General features: G+C 40.4%; 2 protein-coding genes across 3 annotated transcripts; one reads left to right on the top strand and one right to left on the bottom strand.

The window, feature by feature from the left end:
- The first annotated feature begins 1,303 nt into the window (after positions 1–1,303).
- Positions 1,304–3,917, top strand: ANKRD37 (ankyrin repeat domain 37). Its single transcript, XM_036382296.1, has 5 exons — positions 1,304–1,413; positions 1,723–1,875; positions 2,584–2,675; positions 3,156–3,385; positions 3,668–3,917. The coding sequence occupies exons 1-5, from the start codon at positions 1,387–1,389 to the stop codon at positions 3,679–3,681; spliced, it is 516 nt and encodes a 171-aa protein (XP_036238189.1). The 5' UTR covers positions 1,304–1,386; the 3' UTR covers positions 3,682–3,917.
- UFSP2 (UFM1 specific peptidase 2) lies at positions 3,384–19,027 on the bottom strand. 2 transcript variants are annotated; one of them, XM_036382295.2, is made up of 12 exons: positions 18,938–19,027; positions 16,706–16,784; positions 14,758–14,938; positions 14,610–14,676; positions 14,144–14,298; positions 13,142–13,334; positions 11,543–11,689; positions 10,747–10,911; positions 9,335–9,459; positions 7,703–7,779; positions 5,895–6,019; positions 3,384–4,532 (listed from the first exon to the last, which is right to left on the bottom strand). In XM_036382295.2, the coding sequence occupies exons 2-12, from the start codon at positions 16,767–16,769 to the stop codon at positions 4,446–4,448; spliced, it is 1,386 nt and encodes a 461-aa protein (XP_036238188.1). In that variant the 5' UTR covers positions 16,770–16,784; positions 18,938–19,027; the 3' UTR covers positions 3,384–4,445. The 2 variants fall into 2 exon arrangements, with proteins under 2 accessions (XP_036238188.1, XP_036238187.1); XM_036382294.2 differs by having other exon boundaries at positions 14,144–14,301.
- Between the last annotated feature and the right edge of the window lie 1,747 nt (positions 19,028–20,774).

Genomic DNA, 20,774 nt, shown 5'->3' on the forward strand with positions numbered 1-20,774 from the left:
ATATGTGTGTTTTCAAAAAATCTTTAAAATTGCACAAACGTATCCCTAACAAAGCATAGTTAGAAGTGTAGGAATTTTGTTTGTTAACTAATTAGCTTGGCTAGCTGTTCAGGGACAAACCCAATACAACATTTTGTAATTACACAAGTGTACTTCTTTCCATATAAAAGAGAAGTGAAAACTGTCACTTACTGAAACAATTCTGCTAAAGTGATCACAGGCTATCTACCTGGATTTCTGCACCTTTAAAAATTCTATTGCATATGCTCATATTATACTAAAATAATTTATATTAGCTGTCCCAGAGAAGAAGCAGAAGGTAATTTCATCATGTTTGTGAATTAATTTCAGAACTATGTATGCCCTAAAGGAATACTGTTAGGCTTCTTTTCCCTATCTCTGTTTATTAAAACCGTGCTATTATTATTTGTTTTTTAAATACATGACTTTCAATTATTTTTTTTAAATGATGGTAGTAATTATGAGGAACTTCCATAACAAACATGGAGGTATTTGAGACAGAAGGAAGTACCATAATGCTAGGGGAACAGAATTGTGCACTTTGGACACTCACCCTCTCTAGGATGCTTCAAGCTCATGTAAGTGACAATCAAGGTTCTGTTTTTGCAAATGTGTTTTGAGCAGAGATGTAGCAGGTGGCTGTGCCCAGATCCACCACTGCCGATTCTAGTCCCGCTCACACTGGTGATGATGAACTTGCTGCAGTGTCTGTGCTGAAGGGCAGAGCTGGGTCTCACAGCGTGACACGTCTGCCCAGTCTCCCTGGCCGAGTGGCAGAGCTTGGGCACGACGATGGTACAGATTTCTTTTCACTGATTTAAGCTTTTTTTGGGGGGGGGGAAAAAACAAAATTAATTCTCTATTGTTGTCTTTCCTAGATGCAAGTCTGCCTTGGTCTAGCCTTCCCAAACCAGCGTTAATGTCCGCTGGCAGAAGCGCTGTGGCGGCTGCGCCTGGCAGCAGCACAGCCCAGCGCACACCAGGCCGCGCTCAGGGCTCCGTGGCTCCCGGGCCAGCAGCGCTTCCAGCGGGCCCGCTCCCGGCCGGTGCAGCAGCGGGTGCCGGGCTGCCCGGGGCTCCGGAGGGCGCTGCCGCGGCTGGCGAGTGTGTGCGGGACGTGCCGGCCGGCCCCGCGCCACATGGCCGCCCCCGCCGCCAGCCCCGGCCCGGCCGCGGCCCCGCGGAGCCTCGGGGCGGCCATTGGGCGGCGGCTGCCGCTGCCTACGTGCGGCCGGCGGGGCGGGCGGGGCCGCGGGCCCGGCGCTCGCAGCGCGCCCGGGAGGCGGGCACGGACGGACCCGCGCCGCGCTCCCCGGCCCCGACAGCCCCGAGCCCCGACAGCCCCGAGCCCAGCAAGGGGAAGCGATGCTGATTCTGGACTGCAGTTCCGAGGTGAGCTTTGGGACGCTCTGTCTGTGGTTCTGCGGAAGTGAATGAGGGGTTGTTTGCCTGGAACTGCTGCTATTAATGCTGGGGCACTAACGCTGCCGATCGGTATTTGTGGTTAAGAGATTAAAAGCCAAAAACCTCTTTCTTGCACTGCTCTTTAAAAAAGTAAATGTTTAAATTGCACTTGCAAGGAACATGAAGGTCCAATGATTTGCAAGGGGAATGGTTTTTGCTGTGATGCAGTTTTCTGAGACCTACCGTGGCTTACACGGGCAGTAACAGTTCCCTTTTTCCTTTGCTATCCTGTTTCAGTCTGGTAGTTTCAGCAATCTATTTGAGACAGGAACTGGTGTGAATGCACCTGCAGATGCCTCTGGTCAGTCTCCAGCTCACTTGGCTGCTTGTGGTGGTGAAGCTTTTTTCCTACTTTGGCAACTGCAGACAGGAGCAAATTTGAACCAACAGGTAAAAACCACATACGTTTTATTCCTTCTATTTCTAATCTGGCATGTCAGTAAATCCACTTAATATTATTGACACGCTTTTTATCTAAGAGAGGGTTTTTTATACTCAGTTGTATTGCATGAGATATCTAGGGTTGCTTATTCTAGAGTAACTTCTAGCATGAACCAGAAATCCTTTCCATATTGCATTAGCAACTTCGCTTGCAATGTATAATTTAATTTTCACACTTAAGAGTGCTGTATGCAGATGTCCAAATAACTTAATTCTTTTACACAACTTGAGTATTTATTTTTCCTCCAAAAGTAAGAATCCCTTCATTTACTCCAAAAAAGTAAATGAAAGGATTCTTACTTGAGTTGCTGAGTTGAATCTCTTATACCTCTGAGCTGGTAGCAAGCTGTTGGTCACAGCAATCCCTGAATGGTGCCAAGAGATGCTGTTAATCTGTGCAGAGAGTATTCTGTGTAAGTTATCTTTTAGAAGGCAAAGGTTAAACAATGAGTACTGCAGGAGACAGCACTTCTGCTTTGTGATGATGAATACATTAGACATTTAATGGTAGTTACCATTACTATCCTAGCTATATTCCTTTAATCTCTCTCAGCTCACAACAGACTGGTGTACATAAGCAGTCATTTTAGAGAACAAGACAGCTTTATCCTACTCCTCTTCTTGCAAATGACTGTTATATATAAATTGTGTTTTTAGGATTGCCTTGGAGAAGCCCCAATACATAAAGCAGCAAAAGCTGGGAGTTTGGAATGTCTTGCTCTCCTTGTTGCTGGTGATGCTAAAATTGAGTAAGTTGAATGACATTTAGTAACTTCAGTAGGAGCATCAAAGGATGTGCATTTTACAGAGTACATTAACTTGCTCAGAACACACATGCTGAGGCTGCAAATATAGCATGACTACAGCCACAGGAGTATGAAAAACTGACATAAACATCAAAGGAGCACCGACCACATGCTCACATGCTGTTGTTTAGCTATATGCCTCTGTGATAACTGAGGAGAGAAAAATCCTGATCATAATCTCACCCTCTCCTTGCCTTTCTGATAGGCTAAAGCCCGTAACAGTCTGATGACAAATTTATTTAAAAATAATTATTCCTATTTGTATTTAATACCAACCCCCTGTATGAGCCATATGCTATCCTTGACAAACCTTCTTGCTATTGATTCTCAGTACTTATTTTTATACACCTGCCTAAATCACCACTTAATCAGCACTTGCTCATTATTCCAGTTTAATTGGTTATTATTAATTCTGTATTTCAGCTTGTGCAACAACAGAGGACAGACAGCAGCAGACCTTGCACTGGATTATGGCTTTCTGGAATGTGCCAAGTTCCTCAGGACAATTCAGCACACTCAGACAATGAAACTGAGAGGACAGTCTGGATACTCGCTAAGTGACAGAAATGGCTTGCAGAGAGAGGATCCAACTGCACAGAAACAAGAAAGTGAAACCAGCAGATCCATAAACAGGAAGAGGAGAAGATCAGATGGTGTGTAACAGTGTTGGTTTAATACAATTCAGAATATTTTTTAAAATGTTTTTAGCATCTAAGTAAAACAAATATGTGTTAGACACAGAGCAGTTAGATTTAGGAGCCTCCTAGTAAGGATGAACTTGCATAGGTACTTAAGGGTAGGGTCTTCTTGGAAATGGATGGTATATATGGAATGCCACTTAAGAGGCTACTTCAACACAGAAAAAATAAAAATCATGGGTAGTCTTACTGATGTACTGATGAAGTAGCTACAGACTTATTTTGTCTCTATGACAGATCTTGTCTCCTAGCTGCCAGAAGACACAGCTTGTAATCCCAACATGAAATAAGTGGAATGTGAAGTCTGAAGAACCATGGCTGGATGATACACCGAGCAGTCAGATGTGTGTGCTGGGACATTGTCTCCTTCTGAGAAGGAGGAAAGCTTGTTTATTGTTACTTCTTACAGAAGAATCTCGTGAAGTTTTTTTTCCCCCTGGAATACTTGTATTCATTCAGTTATAAATAAATGAGCATAGAAAATGAATTCTCTTGCTTTTTCTGTGTAAGTATGACAGCAAAATTAATAAAATTCAGTAAATATGGCCATTCTTTTCCCACTTCTAAAATGCATCATCAAGAATCCCAGCAACAAACAAGGCCTTTGAACAGATTCATAATGGACAAGACAGCTGGCTAAGTGGAACTTGAAAGACAGAGGACACTTTATCTTTTTGTCATGAAAGAATTCCCTAAAACAATCGGATTTGGCATTTAATCTACAAAGATTCTAGCAGAAGAGGAAATACTATATAAACCTAAAGTTGTGCTATGGAAAAGTACAGAGTATTTGTTGCCTAATAAATGCATTTGTAAGGAATACAGTTCAAAGCAGGTAACTGTTATTTCTAGAGGTTTCATTAAAAAAAATAGTTTCTTAATTTAAGTCATTCAACCAACATTTCTATTTCAACTGGGTTTTGATTGACTTAAAGCATTATTTTGATAAATAACAGGAGAGTTTTATCTAGATCATCTACTGTTCTGTCTCAGCACATTCAGCATGAGAGTGAATTTAAATAGCCTTTGGTCGTTGAGGTAGGCACAGGTTATAATAGGCGTCCTTGTTCCAAAACTCCGGGCCCTTCCAGCCACACCAGCCCTGTCCAAGGAAAAGCAAGAGAGCTTTTAAATCTACTTCAAATTCTGGTTTTCCTGACAGAAATGCAAATTCTGTTTTTCCTGCTTTTTACTATTGAGTCTATTCTTATTTTACTAATTATACTAATCTAAGCTGTATGACTTATTTTCAAATGTCTATAGAATGCAATGACAATTTTCAGAAAGTTCTCTACGTGCCTGGAAACACATTAATGGAAAACACATTACAGAAAGACTGTCTCCCCCTTCCTCCCTCCCCAGCTTAATTCTTAGAAAGTATCATCTCCTCCCCATCCCCACCTCCCCACTACCTTCTGCTGCTCCTGAGAGGCTAATGTTATTCTGAAACATCATCATTCTCACAGTTTCCCTTAGTTCCTCCCTAGACACTTTTGATAAGGAAAGTGGGTTCTGCATTTATTTTATCCTCCTGGACCACTGAAACCATTCTAATAGCTAGTAGCTCTAACAGCCTTTGGTCCTACACATCCTTTGGAAATTGTTTCTTCCTGTGTTCACTTCAAGCTTTGATCATTATAGGCCAGTAAAATGTTTCTTAAAGAGCTCCTTTTTTTTGTTTGTTGGGGTTTTTTTGTGGGCTTTTGTTTGGCTTTATTTGTTAGTTTTTTGTTCATTTGGGTTTTTTTGTTGGGCCTACACAAGGGTATCAAATATTAGAAGTAAAAGTTACTATTTCCAACTTAATATGAAAAACAGAAAAGACATTGATTACCTAGCACTTACAGGATGATTCAGCTGCTTTAAGAGTTTACATTTCTGACACTATATTTACTGGTTTGTAACATGCTGTGTCATCCCTTTTAGTGTCTTTAAATGTGGAAATGACATTACATGCCCCTGAGCACTTTGTAGTTTTTCCACATTTTCAAAACAATTCAGTATCTACCCCTCTGATCATTGCTAAAGGTCTAATCTGAGAATGGTTATTGCTGGATTTTTAAAATAACTTTTAAAATTTAAAAGAAATTATCTTCTCTTTCATTTAGAGCATCTTACAGCCTGAACAGAATTTTCTGTTTTATTCAAAATATAAAACACATTTATGGTATATACTCCTGGGTAAAAGGGAAGATGGGTGAATTCATATAAAATAAAGAACATTTCTTTATAGTATAACTTGCTGTAGTTTCTGATCTGATATATCTCCAAAGACACTAAGTTTCAGAAACTGACAATACTTAGCATATTGTAGTATGCAGGTTAAGTGGGGTCAGTGCTTTTTCCATAAGGAATGGAGAAGCCAAAGAATGGCCACGTTGTATTTGTCTGGACATTATATGTTTAATGCCAAAATACATGTATATACATAAATGTGTGAGTGTATATGTGCATTAAGCCTCACCTTTTCCAATATAACATGCAGATCTTCTCCTCCAGTATAATGTGGGTCTAGAATCAAGTATTTAATGTGCCCTGTAGTCTCATTCCAAGCCACTCCTAATATCGTGTGAGCCAAAACACCTCCACCTGAAACAGGAGAAACAGAGATTGCTGATTTTTTTTCCATTGGGATTGATTTAATGTGCAAGGTCTAAATAAAAGTACATCAACACCTTCCATTAACAGATTAGCTTGTATCAAGATGATTCTGAAAGTGTTTCTTTCATAAGATTCTTGACATTATTAAACAATGTATCTTTACTACATCTAAGAAAGGTTAGTTGTAGTAACTAAAATAAGCAGAGAATGTATTTTCCAAATTTCTTCCGAGTCAGCAAGGCAGGTTAAATCCTCAGCACTTCCACCAGATGAAGTCAAGAATATTTCAAATGTCTCTTTTGCACTTTTTTTAAAGAAACCTAACTGTAGGAAAGAAATCTGCAAAATTTCATGGTTGTAGGACTAAAATTAGAAGAGAAATCAGAATTCCTGGATGAGGTTTATCTGTCGTTTTCTACTATATTACATCAATGAATATTAGGGGCAGAATAGTAAATTCTGATTTCCCTTTCCTCAGCCTGCAAACAGGAAAAGGGGATATTTTGATGAGATGGGCACAGCTCAACTCTTGCATGTTTCTTTCAGATAACATGCAATATTTTACTTCCCCACAATATTGTACTAATAACTCCACACAGCACATAGGGATTGCAAAATCCCTGGAAGAATACAAGCAAAACCAATCTCCAAACCCTACCCTCAAAAAGCCCAACTCCAGCTCTCCAATGACAACAGAAATTAAACCAACCTACATGAGCGCAGTACAAAGGGTACTAAAAGATTTTTCAATACAGGATTCTACATTCTTGAAATTCAGACAAAAAGGCTGCCAAAAGGCCAAGAACATTTAATAGAATCATAGCATGGTTTGGGTTGTAAAGGACTCTTAAGTATCACCTGGTTCCAACCCCCCTGCCATGGGGAGGTCACCTCCCACTAGAGCAGGTGCTTAAAGCTCCACTGATCCTGGCCTTGAGCCTTGGGCTCTCCCTCTGGTCTTGGGGCATCCACAAAGAACTCTGGGCAGCTGTTCTGGTGTCTAACAGGGAAACATTTCTTCCTAATCTCTAATCTAAACCACCACCATACCAAAGTCTGGACTTCTGGCACCTCTGTTTTGAGAAGGTTACAATGTATTATGGAATGACAAATACAGACTGAAAAATTGCTTACATAATGTTATTAAAGTTGAAAATAATAACATCAATATTGCTAATTTCCTAAAACACAACATGGAAAAAACAGGTCAATTAATGTTGCAGTATTTTTACAAATGACACTTATCATATCAATACTTCAGATTATTACAACTGGTCTTAAAACAAATTTGGATAATACCCTTCTCTTCCAAGCCAGATGAACAGTACTCTTCTCTGAGGGGAAGTTTTGGGGACTTTATGAACTTCTCCTCCTGTAGAGAATGGAAGTCAGCTCAAGTTCTGACTTAACAGAAATTTATAAAAACACCATTTAGACTGACTTTTTTTTCCATGTTTAAAACTGAGCTTGAAAGAAATACCAAATAAAAATGTACCAACCAGACTAAACTCTATCATTTTCGAGGCTACCTTGGGAAAACCGTAATTTTTAATTAATCTACAGTTTTGATTAACTTTTGTACAGTAAATTAAATGGGTTCTAATTGAAATGAAATTCAGCACAGGGAGGCCATGCACTTTCATTAGCATTCTTCAATACTCAGGTACTTACCAATCATAATTGGAGTTCCCTCAGTCTTGAAATGATTAGCAAGCTCTCTTCCCTGCAATGCTAGTTCAGAACCCTGGCTAGGTAAGAAAAACAGTAAGAGACTTGTCATTCTCACTAGACTTACTTCACTAATTGTCCATTATACTTGTTCACTGCACAGATAACTGATTAGAAAGTCACTTGGATTATTCCTTTCTAAACTTCCTGAGAAAATCTGAAAAATATTTTCTAACAAAAGGTCTATTTGCTAGGCATGGATATTAATACAGACATTTTTAATATCTTGTCTTTTTATTTCTTCATATAGTGGCCAATCTTTTTAAAACCCAGTGAAAGTCTGTGTGCCTACTCCCCAGCTAGGAATGGGTTAAATGCAGACAGAATACAAAACTGGGAAATGATGCATTTATTGTAATGGATCCAGTAGCAGTGTTGCTGGTGCAGCTGTGAAGTCTTATTTCCATAAAGAATTAGAGATGCTTGCTGGAAATAAGCCTAAGACAAAAATGCTATCCACTGCCAGTGACCAGCTGAAAAAGCTGCATGATTGTTTCTTCTTCCTGGCATGGTATTGATGTTGGTTTTTTGTAACACTGAGAAAAACTGGTGCTCCTTTGTAGCAGCACTATGAGCAATTCCACCCAGTTCAGAAAGGAGTGTATTCTATATTCTCATATGCAGAAATAAAAATCTTCACAGCTGCTACAAATAATAGGTGAATCCTCTGCAAGTACAAGCTCTGGAGCAAAAAAAAGATTAAAATATTGAAGACCTGAACTATTTTCCTACCATTAAGCATCCCCATCACTATGGTCTTTTAGAATACCTACAATGTGAATTTACTCTAAATAAACACAACATATGAAAAGCATTTTGGTTTGTATTTTCATACATACTGTTAGTGTATGTTCCTAATTTCATGATGGTATTTATTAAATGTTCAGGGTTTTATTAGTCAGCTTAGTGCTTCCTAAATTATAAAAAGTATGACAGCTTTTCTTCTGATAAATGCTAAAGACTATTCTTTTTGTTCCAAATATCTTTGTAGGGTCCTTCATTATGTATGAGAGCATCAGATTGTCAGAATGGAAACGAATTCCTTGCTTTATTTGTCACACAAATGCAAAAAGGGGAACATTATTTTCCAGACTTCTCAACAATTTGCTTCAATCCTAAACTCACAAGTTAGGTCTGTGGCTGCAGTAATAATCTATTTGTTAGTGTACATTCAGTTCTCTCTGGACATCAGACTGTGTGCCTGCATCAAAAATTGTGGTGCAAAGGCTGAATTCCATATCAGTTTGCATATCATGAAGCAATTTATAGATTAAGCAAAACCAATGGGAGCCACATTTCTTGTGGAAGCATTTGACCATAGCTTTATAAAACCGGGCTATTTGCATATTATTAAGCAATTTATAGAAAATGGAAAGTGGAACCCAAAGCTCTCAAGAAATTTAACTCTACCGTCATCTATAAGCACTTAGTACAACTAAAGGTAGGAATGGAGGGTTAATTATACCTTTTCTTTAATTATACCTCTTCTCCCATGTACTGTGATCATGATTTGCATTTTAAGGCATTCAGTCTTTCTAGCAATTACCAAGCTACTAAACAGGCAGTGATTCTTACCTGACAAATAATATTTTGGATGTTATTCCAAAAAGCTGATTCAAAACAAGCTGTACCTCAATCGAACCAATCCATTGCCGTGAGCCAACAAACGCTGCAGGCTTGTCTCCAGCATCAACCAGTGCCTTTGCAACATCATAATTTGGAAGGAAGAAACCCAAATATCAACAACATATAGTAGGGAATTCCACCACTTTGTGTGAACAAAGTTGCTTTTTATATATGGGCATGTGTTTTGAACCTAGCTGTTTAAAAGCAGACCAATGGATGTTGAAATCATTCACTGTGGTTCTGTTTTGGAAATGTCCCTTTGAGCAGTAATGTAGAACTGTGTCCATGAGCAGAGACTACAATCCCAGGTCCACAGGCAGACTTTAGGCTGGGAGGGGGGCCACTGAGCTCTTTAATAATGGAGTGCATAATTTGCACACTGCAGAAGCCACTTCACAGACTGAAAGGCTTGGATTTCTATTCAAAGCACTCAGGAAAGCATCCATAAAATAGTGCTCTCAGGAAGAGGCAACTGATCCATGTCAAAGGTTATGGTTTATTTTAACCTCTTCTTCATTCTGAGCCTTTTATGTTACATTCAGCACTTGAGAGGGACCTTTTCTGCTCAGGACACAAAGCCCAAAGGTCTTCTGAGGGCTACTGCCCTCTTTTAGATGCCTAAATATGCTACAGGAGTGCACAGATTTCAATAGCATTCAGGTGTGGATTGAGAAATGATCAGGAAATGTGGTTTTACCTTTAGTGTTCACATCCCTGCTACACATAATGAATGTATTTTCATGGAATGAATTAAACTTTACTAAAAATGTTCAGTAAATAACTGTAACATGAAGAATTATATTTAGAAGACAGAAGGTAATTGCAGTATTCCTTGACAGGCATACCCAAGTATGGGTATTAGCTACAAGCCTACAGTTTTAATTCAGTGCTGTTAACAAAAACGAACAATTCAGGTATGCATTTAAATTCAAAACAGAAAAAGAAGTGAAGGAGAGTTCAAAAATCAGGAAAAGTGCACTACTGTCAAAGGCAAAGTTGCTAAAATTGTCAGTAAATTCCTGTGTAGCATCTGGGAACTAATCCAGCTGTCACTGAATATGACAGCCAGTTTTAAAACTGATTTTAGCATGACACATTGGGTTCTTTGTTCTTTTCATTTGACAAAAACACTGAAAATGTCATATCACAGCTTCTAATATAACATTATTCCAAGGAAACATTTATTTAATGTATCTTATTGTACAGATAATGTCACCCAAAACAAACAATTCAGAACCACCAGTCCAATTTAAGGGACAAAAAAAATCTTCTAAAATGTACAAATTTGATATTTAAAACATAATCTACACAAACCTTTATAGACAAATAAGCATAAAATAATCTCCTTAAGTGTTCTGTACCTGTTGAATTTCCTTGTGTGTTGGTATAGGTCTGTCCATGTAGCCTTGGTGCTTGAACCAAGAGCAGATTGTCTGCAGAGAGCGATAGGCACAGCCCCAGCCACTGTCATCGATGCGGTCCTGCATGTAGTGGTGGTAACTGTACACACCTTGCACTAAAGAAACCTGCACAGGAGGGAGAACACACAGGCATCTCAGCACACCTTGCACTAAAGAAACCTGCACAGGAGGGGGAACACACAGGCATCTCAGCACACCTTGCACTAAATGAACCTGCACAGGAGGGAGAACACACAGGCATCTCAGCACACCTTGCACTAAAGAAACCTGCACAGGAGGGAGAACACACAGGCATCTCAGCACACCTTGCACCAGTTTGCAGAGAAGTCATATTGCCTGGCACTTGCCCCGTAAAGTTTGCAGTCAGGGACTGCAATTCTTTGGAAGATTCAAAGGGTCATTAATTCACGCATGATTACTCCACCTGTTTTTGTCTCTTAAACTTCTTTGTTCATAGTTTTAGTTTCTTGTCCTCGTTCTGAGAAACCTTTTAGAATACATGATAAAATCATGGACATTATTTTCCCAGGAAAATCCAATTTATTATTATTTCTCAGGAAAATCCAAATTAAAGCAATGCCATTTTGTGCAGAGGAGCCCTTTTGCTTAAAATGTCAAGCCAATTATTTCACTTTCTCATCTGCACACCATTTACTATCTAAATTACTTCTTTCAAGAAAAAAACTCAATTAAAATAAAAAGGCACTTTCTGCAAAATGTTTCAATTTAAACTTACCATACCAGATTCCATGCCAGGTGAACTAAGATGTAAATGTGGATTTCTGAGATATCCATCTTTATATGGTTCATCTGGAAAATGATAAGCATTTGCTCTCTTGAAATATGGTCTGTCACAAGGCAGATTGTATAACCCATGCAATTCCTACATGCAAGTTCAAATAAAAATAAGAAACACAATTCAAGTTTTGGATTAAAAGAAAAGCAATAAAGACATAATTTTAATAACATAGTTTAGCAAATTATTAAAATAGGCTTAATTAAACACTCAGCAGGTATGTTTACTACTAGACCTCCTCTGCAGGGAAGCTCATGCAGGCTTATCTCCCTTCTAAAGGATCCACTACTTTCTGCAGTCCTGTTACATAACACCTGCTGCTGGGGCCCCACTGAAAATACCACGAGTAACAGGTTTGTTATGAAAGCCTGATAAAATACACCATCATAGAAAAGGATTACAGTTTTATCTACACAGTAATGTAGATACACACACCCAATTATAATCTTAACTGATATTGGAGCACACAAATAACACGTACTGACACAAAGTAAAGATATTGGGCTTATGGTTCAAGCAGATTCAGTCTATTTTAAAATCTCTTAAGCTCTGTTTGCCACACAGCAGCCACATTTAAAGAGATATATTGTCTTATTTCACAGAGCTTAAGAGTGAAAGGCATGATGAGATCATCTAGGATAATGTGTGTAACCCAGGTAATACATTTTAGGCAGATGACACAGCCCTGAACCCAGCTAGAGGAGCTGCAGTAACACTTCCCATCAGTGGGTTAGAGTGAACAGCAGACAGAGAGAGCAGGAAACACAGGCAGTGCCACCAGTGCCTGAGGCCTCTGCAAACACAAGGCTAGATTGGGTTTTATATACCCAGTAATGCTTCATGCAGAAAAAGTCCCCAGTTTCTACACCTCTAAAGCTGCATAATATTCTTTCCCTGCTCTCAGTACATGCAATTGTGTGAACCTAGACTGGTATCAGTCTCAATCTGAAACGACTGACACATCTCAACATTCTTCCACCTCATCCATATTCTTTTTTCTAGGTGCCAACCTAAAGGCAAAACCAACTCAAAAACTAGCTAAGTCTGGTCAACTGTGAGCTACAAAAAGCAGCCCCTCCAAACAGACAAATACCCCCCAACACCAAAAAACCCCAAGAAAGAAACCAAAACAAACAAAACCCCCAATAAGCCTTTCAGGACATATGTAAAAAGCTGAATGTAGTAACACACCAGAAGTAAAATAATGTTCTACCATAGAAGAACAAAAAAAAAGGGAGAAATTCAAATAATACTTTACTGGAAGTATAATTTAGAGAAAATATTTATCAACCAAATTTGATGTACTTTTGAAGTTTCTATTGTTCCCTCACAAAAATGAGATCTGGCACATTCTATAAAATAACTTCTAACGAATCAAGTTTCCACATTCAGTATACTGCTTTGGTTATAATAAAAATGAATCTAAAATACAGCACTATCTGCTAGTATTTATTCTACATTGACTAAATGGAAAGCCCTACCACTGCTTTGATAACAGTAATTAAAAGATCCACTTCTGTTACTATTTGTTAGCTTTACCTTTCTGTAACTTTCCAGCTGATCATCTGAAATACCCGTAGGATATGAGACTGTTACGAGGTGATTTTTTCCTGGTAACATGAAATGAAATTGTTCTGGTACCACAATTGATGTTCCTTTCACATATTTCATGATACATCTTTCCATGTCAGTTAATTGCCCATGAATTGCTTTCACTAGGAGATTTTGTACCCTGCAAAGTACAAGGGAGAATATTTCAAAAGTAGAGCAGTGATTGTGAATGATTTTTTCTCACAGCTGTGAGTTATACAATACCTAAATGCATGTCTGACCTGGTCAGATGACTGCACTACTTCAGTGCTTCTGCTCCCACAGGAAAAGGCAGAGCCCAACTGTGCCTTAGTCAAAGCTTGTCTGCACACAGAAATGAGTCCCTAGTGATTCAGTCCTCCCAAATGCAGCTACCCTGCTCTTATATCAGAAACACAATCAGTATGAGCATTTGCCAAAATAAAAATTAAATATATGACTAAATGTTTTCTTGTTTTGCATTTTATCCACTCCGTTTAGTGTCAATCAGAGTCAAATCCTATGGAAAAATGCAAGGAAAAATACATAGGCAGACTCAAATGTTTTCCATCTGAACCTACCCAGCTGCACAGCTGCACCCCCAAATATAGGGCTGAGATTACAAAGACTCATCAAATACACCCCAACTCTCACTTTTATACATCTCACATATAAAAATTTCTAGAATATTTTCCCGACTTTCTCAATTCTTTGCTAAGCAATGCTTATGAGTTATCAAATCTGTCAGACATTGATAAACTGAGTTTTTTATAGACAGCAAAAGGATCATGTCTCAAGATTACAGAAGTTAACAGCTGTCAACATGAGCTTTTACTATATACACAGTTAAAATTACATCACAAAAATACTATAAACTTTTCATTAAACTGATGAATGATATAGTTTTACTTCATTATTTCAAGAAAAAGCAGAAATGAAGCTGAAAAAGTGCAAGTTCAGGATAACACGTACTTTCCCCATGGCTCTTCTGGAGAAACAGATACAACAACATCAACTGGTAATGTCATATTTATGTAGTGGTGTTCCTTCTTTTCCCTTTCAACAACTGGAGCCAAAGCAGCTAATGAAGATGTCATTTCCAGCATGAGGTCTACATTGATTATCTGCTGCTGCAGGGAATAAAGACACCAATATTACATCTCCAACTACACATGAAACAATAAGGTAAAAGTAAGACTGCAGGTATTTGGTATCAAACTCAGTAATGAAATACTTGGGTTAGGAAAAAGCTGGTAATGTTGAAGACAAACTTGATGTGCTGATCTACCTTAGGTGGATTTCTGCATTCATGTTGAGTCTCAATGATTTTAAAAGCATTCTTTAAAGTCATGTCAATGCCTATTTGTGTAGAGAAAAGCCTAGGGAGGGCAAGTCTAAAAATGATTAAATGATAATTTTTTATTTGTTAGAAACATACCGTATCCTGTAACTTTTTATCCTTTTTTTTGCCAAGCTTTCGTTTGGTCTCATCATCTTGATCAAGTCTGAATTATCAACAGAAAGAGAAATTTCTGTAAGATGAAATGAATCTGTTAACCTCCCCCCCAGTTTTTAAATATACTTACTGTATAAATCTTCTTATCTCCTTACATGCAGACTCATCAGTCAGCTCCGGAACTGTGGTCATACCATTGTTAGGCCACACATAGACTGAGCTGTGGCAAATTCTGAATACAAGAACCTCGGAGGACAGTTTGTTTTCAAGATCACTGAAAACATATCCTAATGCCTTTTTTGTTGATGCCTCTGAAACACAGTAAGGATATAATTAGCCTGGAAAATTCCTTCAGTTTTTTAATAGCTGGACACACATTTAATAATTTTTTTTTGACTTGGAATAAAAATGCAAGTGCTGTTATGATCAGAAAATTGACTGGGTAAACAAAACTGAGGTAAGATTTCACTTAGCAGGTCTGTCTCAAACATTCACAGTCACCTCCCTGAACACAAGTGTACTGTTTCTCTCAGATACTGTCAAACTCACAGAGTAGATTACTCTACTCTGCTGTCACCACATCTAGTAAGTCTTAACCAAGCCTACGGCTGCAAACAAACTTCCATGTACAAACTTCTGTGTATATTTAGGGTTTTGAAAAAAATCCTGAAAATATTCAATCCGAATCACTCCCATGTTTCTGACCTCATATCATTGCTCAGAAATACTATCCAAACCCAGACTAATCTTTGGAAAAGCACGGCCTCCATTCCAGCTGAGGACCAAATTTCGGCCAACATAAACCTGTACGCCACAGTCTGGTTTGCTTGAAACTTTATTACTGGTATGTACAGTTGTCTTTCAGAGCTTGTAGGGTGTTCTACTCACACCTTACAGCCTGAACTTACAACGGATATGACACTGTTGGATATGATAAAGTAACTTTGGCACATTAGCCACATTTTTTTCCTTACTGTGAGGGTTAAAAAACATTACTTTGAATACAGTACTAACAAGCCATCAAAGACTGCTGTATCTCTCTGATGAATTAACTTAAATTTGGTAACAATTAGATAACTTTTGTACTAGAAATCCGTAAAAACTACATTATTAGAAAAGTCAAAGAAAAATTGCTCCAAAAGAAAAAGCTCAGTGCCCTTCAAAAGGAACAAGGTACCATATTTACCCACTAACAGGTGTGAATACCATGCACTTGTACAATTCAACCACCACTCTGCTTCACTGTAGTTACAATTCACTACACCATAGACAACGTCAAATAAATAACCCTCCTCTGAGGATGCGACTCACAAAATGCTGTTTTGGATTAGGTCAACCTATTCAACACTTCTGCTCCACATCACAAACTCAAATAAGCCCAAGTTCCTTATCAAGGTTCACTAGATGGAATTCAGTGTTTTTGCTAGCAACACGTCCTTTTAAAAAGCAGAATGACTGAGAACTGAGCTAAGAACAGCCTCCTTCCCCATCCTGCCTTGTGACAGTTCAATGGCCCCTGAGAGCCCTGAGCAGGCCTCCTGAGGAGAATGGCACTCGACTGTAACAATGGGGGACTACAGGAGCCCCTTCATGCTTTATGGACCAGTCCCTTGCTATCACATGGAATTGCAGTAGCCAATCCTGCCTAAATTCACTAGAGTGACTCGTTAGCTTGCTCCCCTTCTCTATTTCTCTGGAAAGATTAGACCACAGTCTCAAAACTGTATTACTAATACAGTCCAATTATAACAAAATTCATTGCCTTAAAGTTATTATGTTTGCTTAGAATTTCAGAGTCAACTTCAGCTTCAAGCTGAAAAGTGATCCTAATAACATATGCACAAGTAAAAAGTATATGCAAATGAAATTATGAAAAACGTCAATGTAAAATTTATTTCAAATTAAAACAAAAAACATAGGATGGAAAAAGAGTGTCAGAAAATTTATAGAGATAAAGAATAATATTTACAGGTTTGTGAAGAAGCACTTAACACCTAGTAAAATGCCAAAAAAATATAATAGTTTCTTAATAAAAGTTAATATAAGTATTAAGAAATCTATTAGTCTTATAGACACACCATCAGTCGTTGCAAGCTGAAATGCAAGATCCAAGCCTCCTCTGATTCTGAAGAGTATATCCATAGCTTCTAGAATTACCTAAGGAGAAAAAAAGAAGCAACAAAAATGAACAGCCATTTCAACATGCTTCTCTCAAGCCACAGCTGACTGCTGTTACACCAGAGTGTGCAAGCACAGCAGCAATTACTGCAGCTGCTCAGGTTACACAAGGCCAGTGAATAAACAGGCCAGTGAGTGGTGCAGCAGGGCACAGTTGCTGCAACCAGCACCTCGATTACACCTTGGAACACACTTCCTGTCTCAACAAAAAAAGCCATAATTCTACACTTCTACTGTATAGAAATACTTTAGGTAAAATGTCATTGTTTCTCATTGTTTCGATCCAAATGTCATGTTTCCCATAATATACATACACACACATATATATTCTTCCAGCTCAAGTAAAGCAAGGACAGAACTGAGCAGAAAGGTAATTAGCCACATCTGCAAGTATTCATTCCTTAGTCAGGAAATCAGTTTCAGGGAGATGAGAAAAAACAAAGGGGGGGGGGGGGCGGGGTATGTGTGTGTCATACACAACTTCTAGAACTAAGGCTGAGTTTCACATTTGACAGGAGATCAGCTTATGCCACCACAAGAGACCAGCCAGCTGTTTCTTCCCCCTTCCAAAGTTCCTGCTCTGTCCCCTCCTAACTGCTTAGCTGCAGATATTTTAACATGAACTTTACCAGACAGCTCATGCAGATGGAAAGACACCCTTCTGTTTAGAGAGGACTTTTTCAGACAGATCAATCCCCAATCAAGTTCAGTGCACCAGACAAAAACAGCTGTGGCAGTACGGAGAGGAACAAAAGGTGACCGATGAGTGTGGGTACTGCTCACTGCAACAGTCCACAGAAAGAATGCTTAAACTTTAAGCTTAAACTGCTCAAAAAACCTACCCCTACCAAGCACCTGTAAAAACAATTATACTAGGACCCTTTGGACAGACTTACAGCACAACTGTTTGCTTACAAAGTATGAGACACTCTCATGTGCAATGCCATTGCTACTCATGAAATAAAAACCCCACAGCATAGGACTAATTGTCTTTCCATTAAAAGCATTCTAAAGAGAAATATGCAAGATATGTATGACTGTTAAAATATAATAATCTACTACAGTTTATCTGCTAGTGAAGGATTTTCATGTTTCAGAGATTCTGGAGTGCCAGAAACAGTTTGACTCCTGAAGCATAATCCTGAAATTATTTTAGACAACACAGTTATATTAACAGGGTCTTGGAGTGTGGGACCCACAAAAGTTCCAGCCAGAATGTGAAAAAATGTTTGCCCGGGTTGATGGAAATGTTTTTTATTTGAATTATTACTACACAATAATAACATTCATGAATAAAAAGAGCTCTGCAAAACAGCCACTTTTGATACTGGCTTATAGTGGACACCACAGAATCACAGCATGGGTGAAGTTGGAAAGAACCACAGTGGGTCACAGAATCACAGAATCTTCTGAGTTGGAAGGGAACCACAAGGACAATAAGTACAACACTTAAGTGAATGGCCCATAATGGGGATCAAACCCACAACCTTATTGTTAGGGTGATGTGATCCAATGTCCTTGCTCAAGCAGGGTCATCCTAGAACACATTGCACAGGATTGTGTCCAGGCAGTTCCTGAGTATCTCCACTGAGGGAGACTCCACAGTCTCCCCAGACAATCTGTTCCAGTGCTGTCACTGCACAGTAAAGAAGCTCTTTCTCTGTTCAGGTGAAACTTCCAAGGCATCATGTTCTGCCCGAGGCCTCTTGTCCTATTGCTTGGCACAACCGAGAAGAGCCTCGCATCATTCTGATGACCTCTTCCAAAAAATCCGTGCCTAAAGCCAGGCAAGCCGAATCTCCCAAGGGCGATGGAGAATGGCAGGGGCTATAGCAAGGCGTCAATGCGGGAGGCGCCACTGCCCCCCGTGTGACACAGCCTGGGTCCTGCAGAAAGGGGACCGAGGGGGCTCCGCACCTCCCCCCGAGGTACCCCTGGGGCTGGAGGCCCAAAAGCGACGGCCGAGCACCCAGGGGGGTGCGTGCAGCGGGGACACCAGCCCGTCCCGTCCCGTCCCGTCCCGCCCGGCGCGGCCCGGCCCCGCCGCCAGCTCGGCCCCGCCGCCAGCTCGGCCCGGGCGGGGGCGCTCCCCTCCCCGCTGAAGCAGGACACCCACCGACCCACCCACCTACCTAATCTCGCACCCATCCGTCCATTCCCTGGGGATGGCGGGAGGGGGCCGGGCCGGGGAGGGGCGGGCTCACCACGTCCGTCAGCGCCGCCGCGGCCCGGCCCGCCCGCAGCCTGGCGGCGCACGCGCGCTGCCGCCGCCCGGCCCGCGGTGCCGGCGGGCCCCGCCTGCCCCGGGCCCGGGCGGTCCCCGTTCGGCCGCGCAGGACTGGCCGCGCTGCCGCGGGGTTTCCCCGGAGTCACCCTTCCCTTCCCTGTGGTGCTGCTGTGCCTGCTGGTGGCCGGCGCGCTGCGGGGAGTGCTTGGGGCTGAGCGTTCTCTCCTTGGGCAGCCATGGCTGCGCTCAGCGCAGTGTGTCTGGGATGAGCGGCCTGCTGTCAAACGGCGCTGTTATTTCCTCGTCATTTCATAAATCCAGCGGGAGACGCTCCGCAATCCCGCTGGCCCGGCTGCTGCCGCGCGTTACTGCTTCTTCCAGGCCAGGCTTCCACATCCGCCATCGCACTTCTCAGGCATATCGGCATGCTGAGGTCCAAAAGTCGTCCCCATTAATCCCTTGATAAATGCTTTGTGCGTTGAGATGTAGAATTTAATTCCAGGTCTTTTTATTTATGATAAATTATTTCTGTCCTCCTCGCAAATAATGCTAACTAGCTTCAAACTGTGAACCCTTAAACCGGTTTCCAAGGGTCAGCTTTTGGTCATCTCAGGTCGTTTTTTTCTTGTCACCTGCCCTTACCCGATGTCAAGATCTCCCAACAGTCGAAGAACAGCACTGAGGTTGCCTGATGAAGTGATGACTGTGTTTTACACAGTGTGAACCAACGCATGTTGCAAAAACCCTCCCCCAAAATAACTAAAAAACTGTGAGCTTTTTAAAACTTAGTCATGCTGTCTGTTCCACATGCTAAGCACAAGTAAAATATGGCTCACCCTTCCATTGTACACAGTGTTCCAGCATGTTGCTTTTCATAATAAAATATATAAAATCTATTTATTGGTGCTATGCTGCTGCAGTGCTGTGCTGCCACAGCTTTTCTATTCTGCATCCACATGCCAGACAGGTCTAATGTGTGATATCCATCTCTTAGAGCTTTCTGTTGGAAATTGTGGTGGTTTCACCCTAGGCAGCAGCCAAGCCCTATGCAGCCACTCGCTCAGTCCTCCACCAGCAGGACTGGGGAGAGAATCTGTGTATATACAGATATACAGGGGGTAAAAACCAGAAAATCCATGGGGTTGAGATAAAGACAGTTTAACAGGGAAAGCAAAAGCCACATACACAAACAAAGCGAAACAAGGAATGAATTCACTGCTTCCCATGGGTAGGCAGGTCTTTAGCCATCTCCAGGAGAGCAGGGCCCCATTACACCTAGCGGTGACTTGGGAGGACACAGCCATCACTCCAAACATCCTCCCTTTACGTACTGAGCATGCTGTCACATGGTCTGTGTGAAATACAAAGCTGTGTTTCGTGTCAGGTGCAAACAGGCGACCTGTGTATTTGTGAATGCGAAATGTGTGGACCCTGACGATGGGAGAGCTGTGAATTCTAATAATAACTGAGGAAAATAAAGCATGGAAAAAGGCCTTTGAACCTATCTTTTGTTTGCAATTAGCCCTGGTTGATTTAGGAGCATTGGAATTAAAGCTGTTAAGGATGTTGCTTTTTGCTTGCAGTTAATCCATAAAGAGCTCTGCAATAATAACCTTTTGAAGTATAATTTTAGAATATTACTTGTATCCTTGAAACTATAGCTTTGGAATATATATAAAGGAAATATGCTTATCTCACACCTTATTGAAGCAAACAGCTTGAGAAAGGAAGATGAACATCAC

This window comes from Molothrus ater, chromosome 4 (assembly GCF_012460135.2).
Source record: "Molothrus ater isolate BHLD 08-10-18 breed brown headed cowbird chromosome 4, BPBGC_Mater_1.1, whole genome shotgun sequence".
In the NCBI taxonomy this organism is placed as follows: domain Eukaryota; kingdom Metazoa; phylum Chordata; class Aves; order Passeriformes; family Icteridae; genus Molothrus; species Molothrus ater.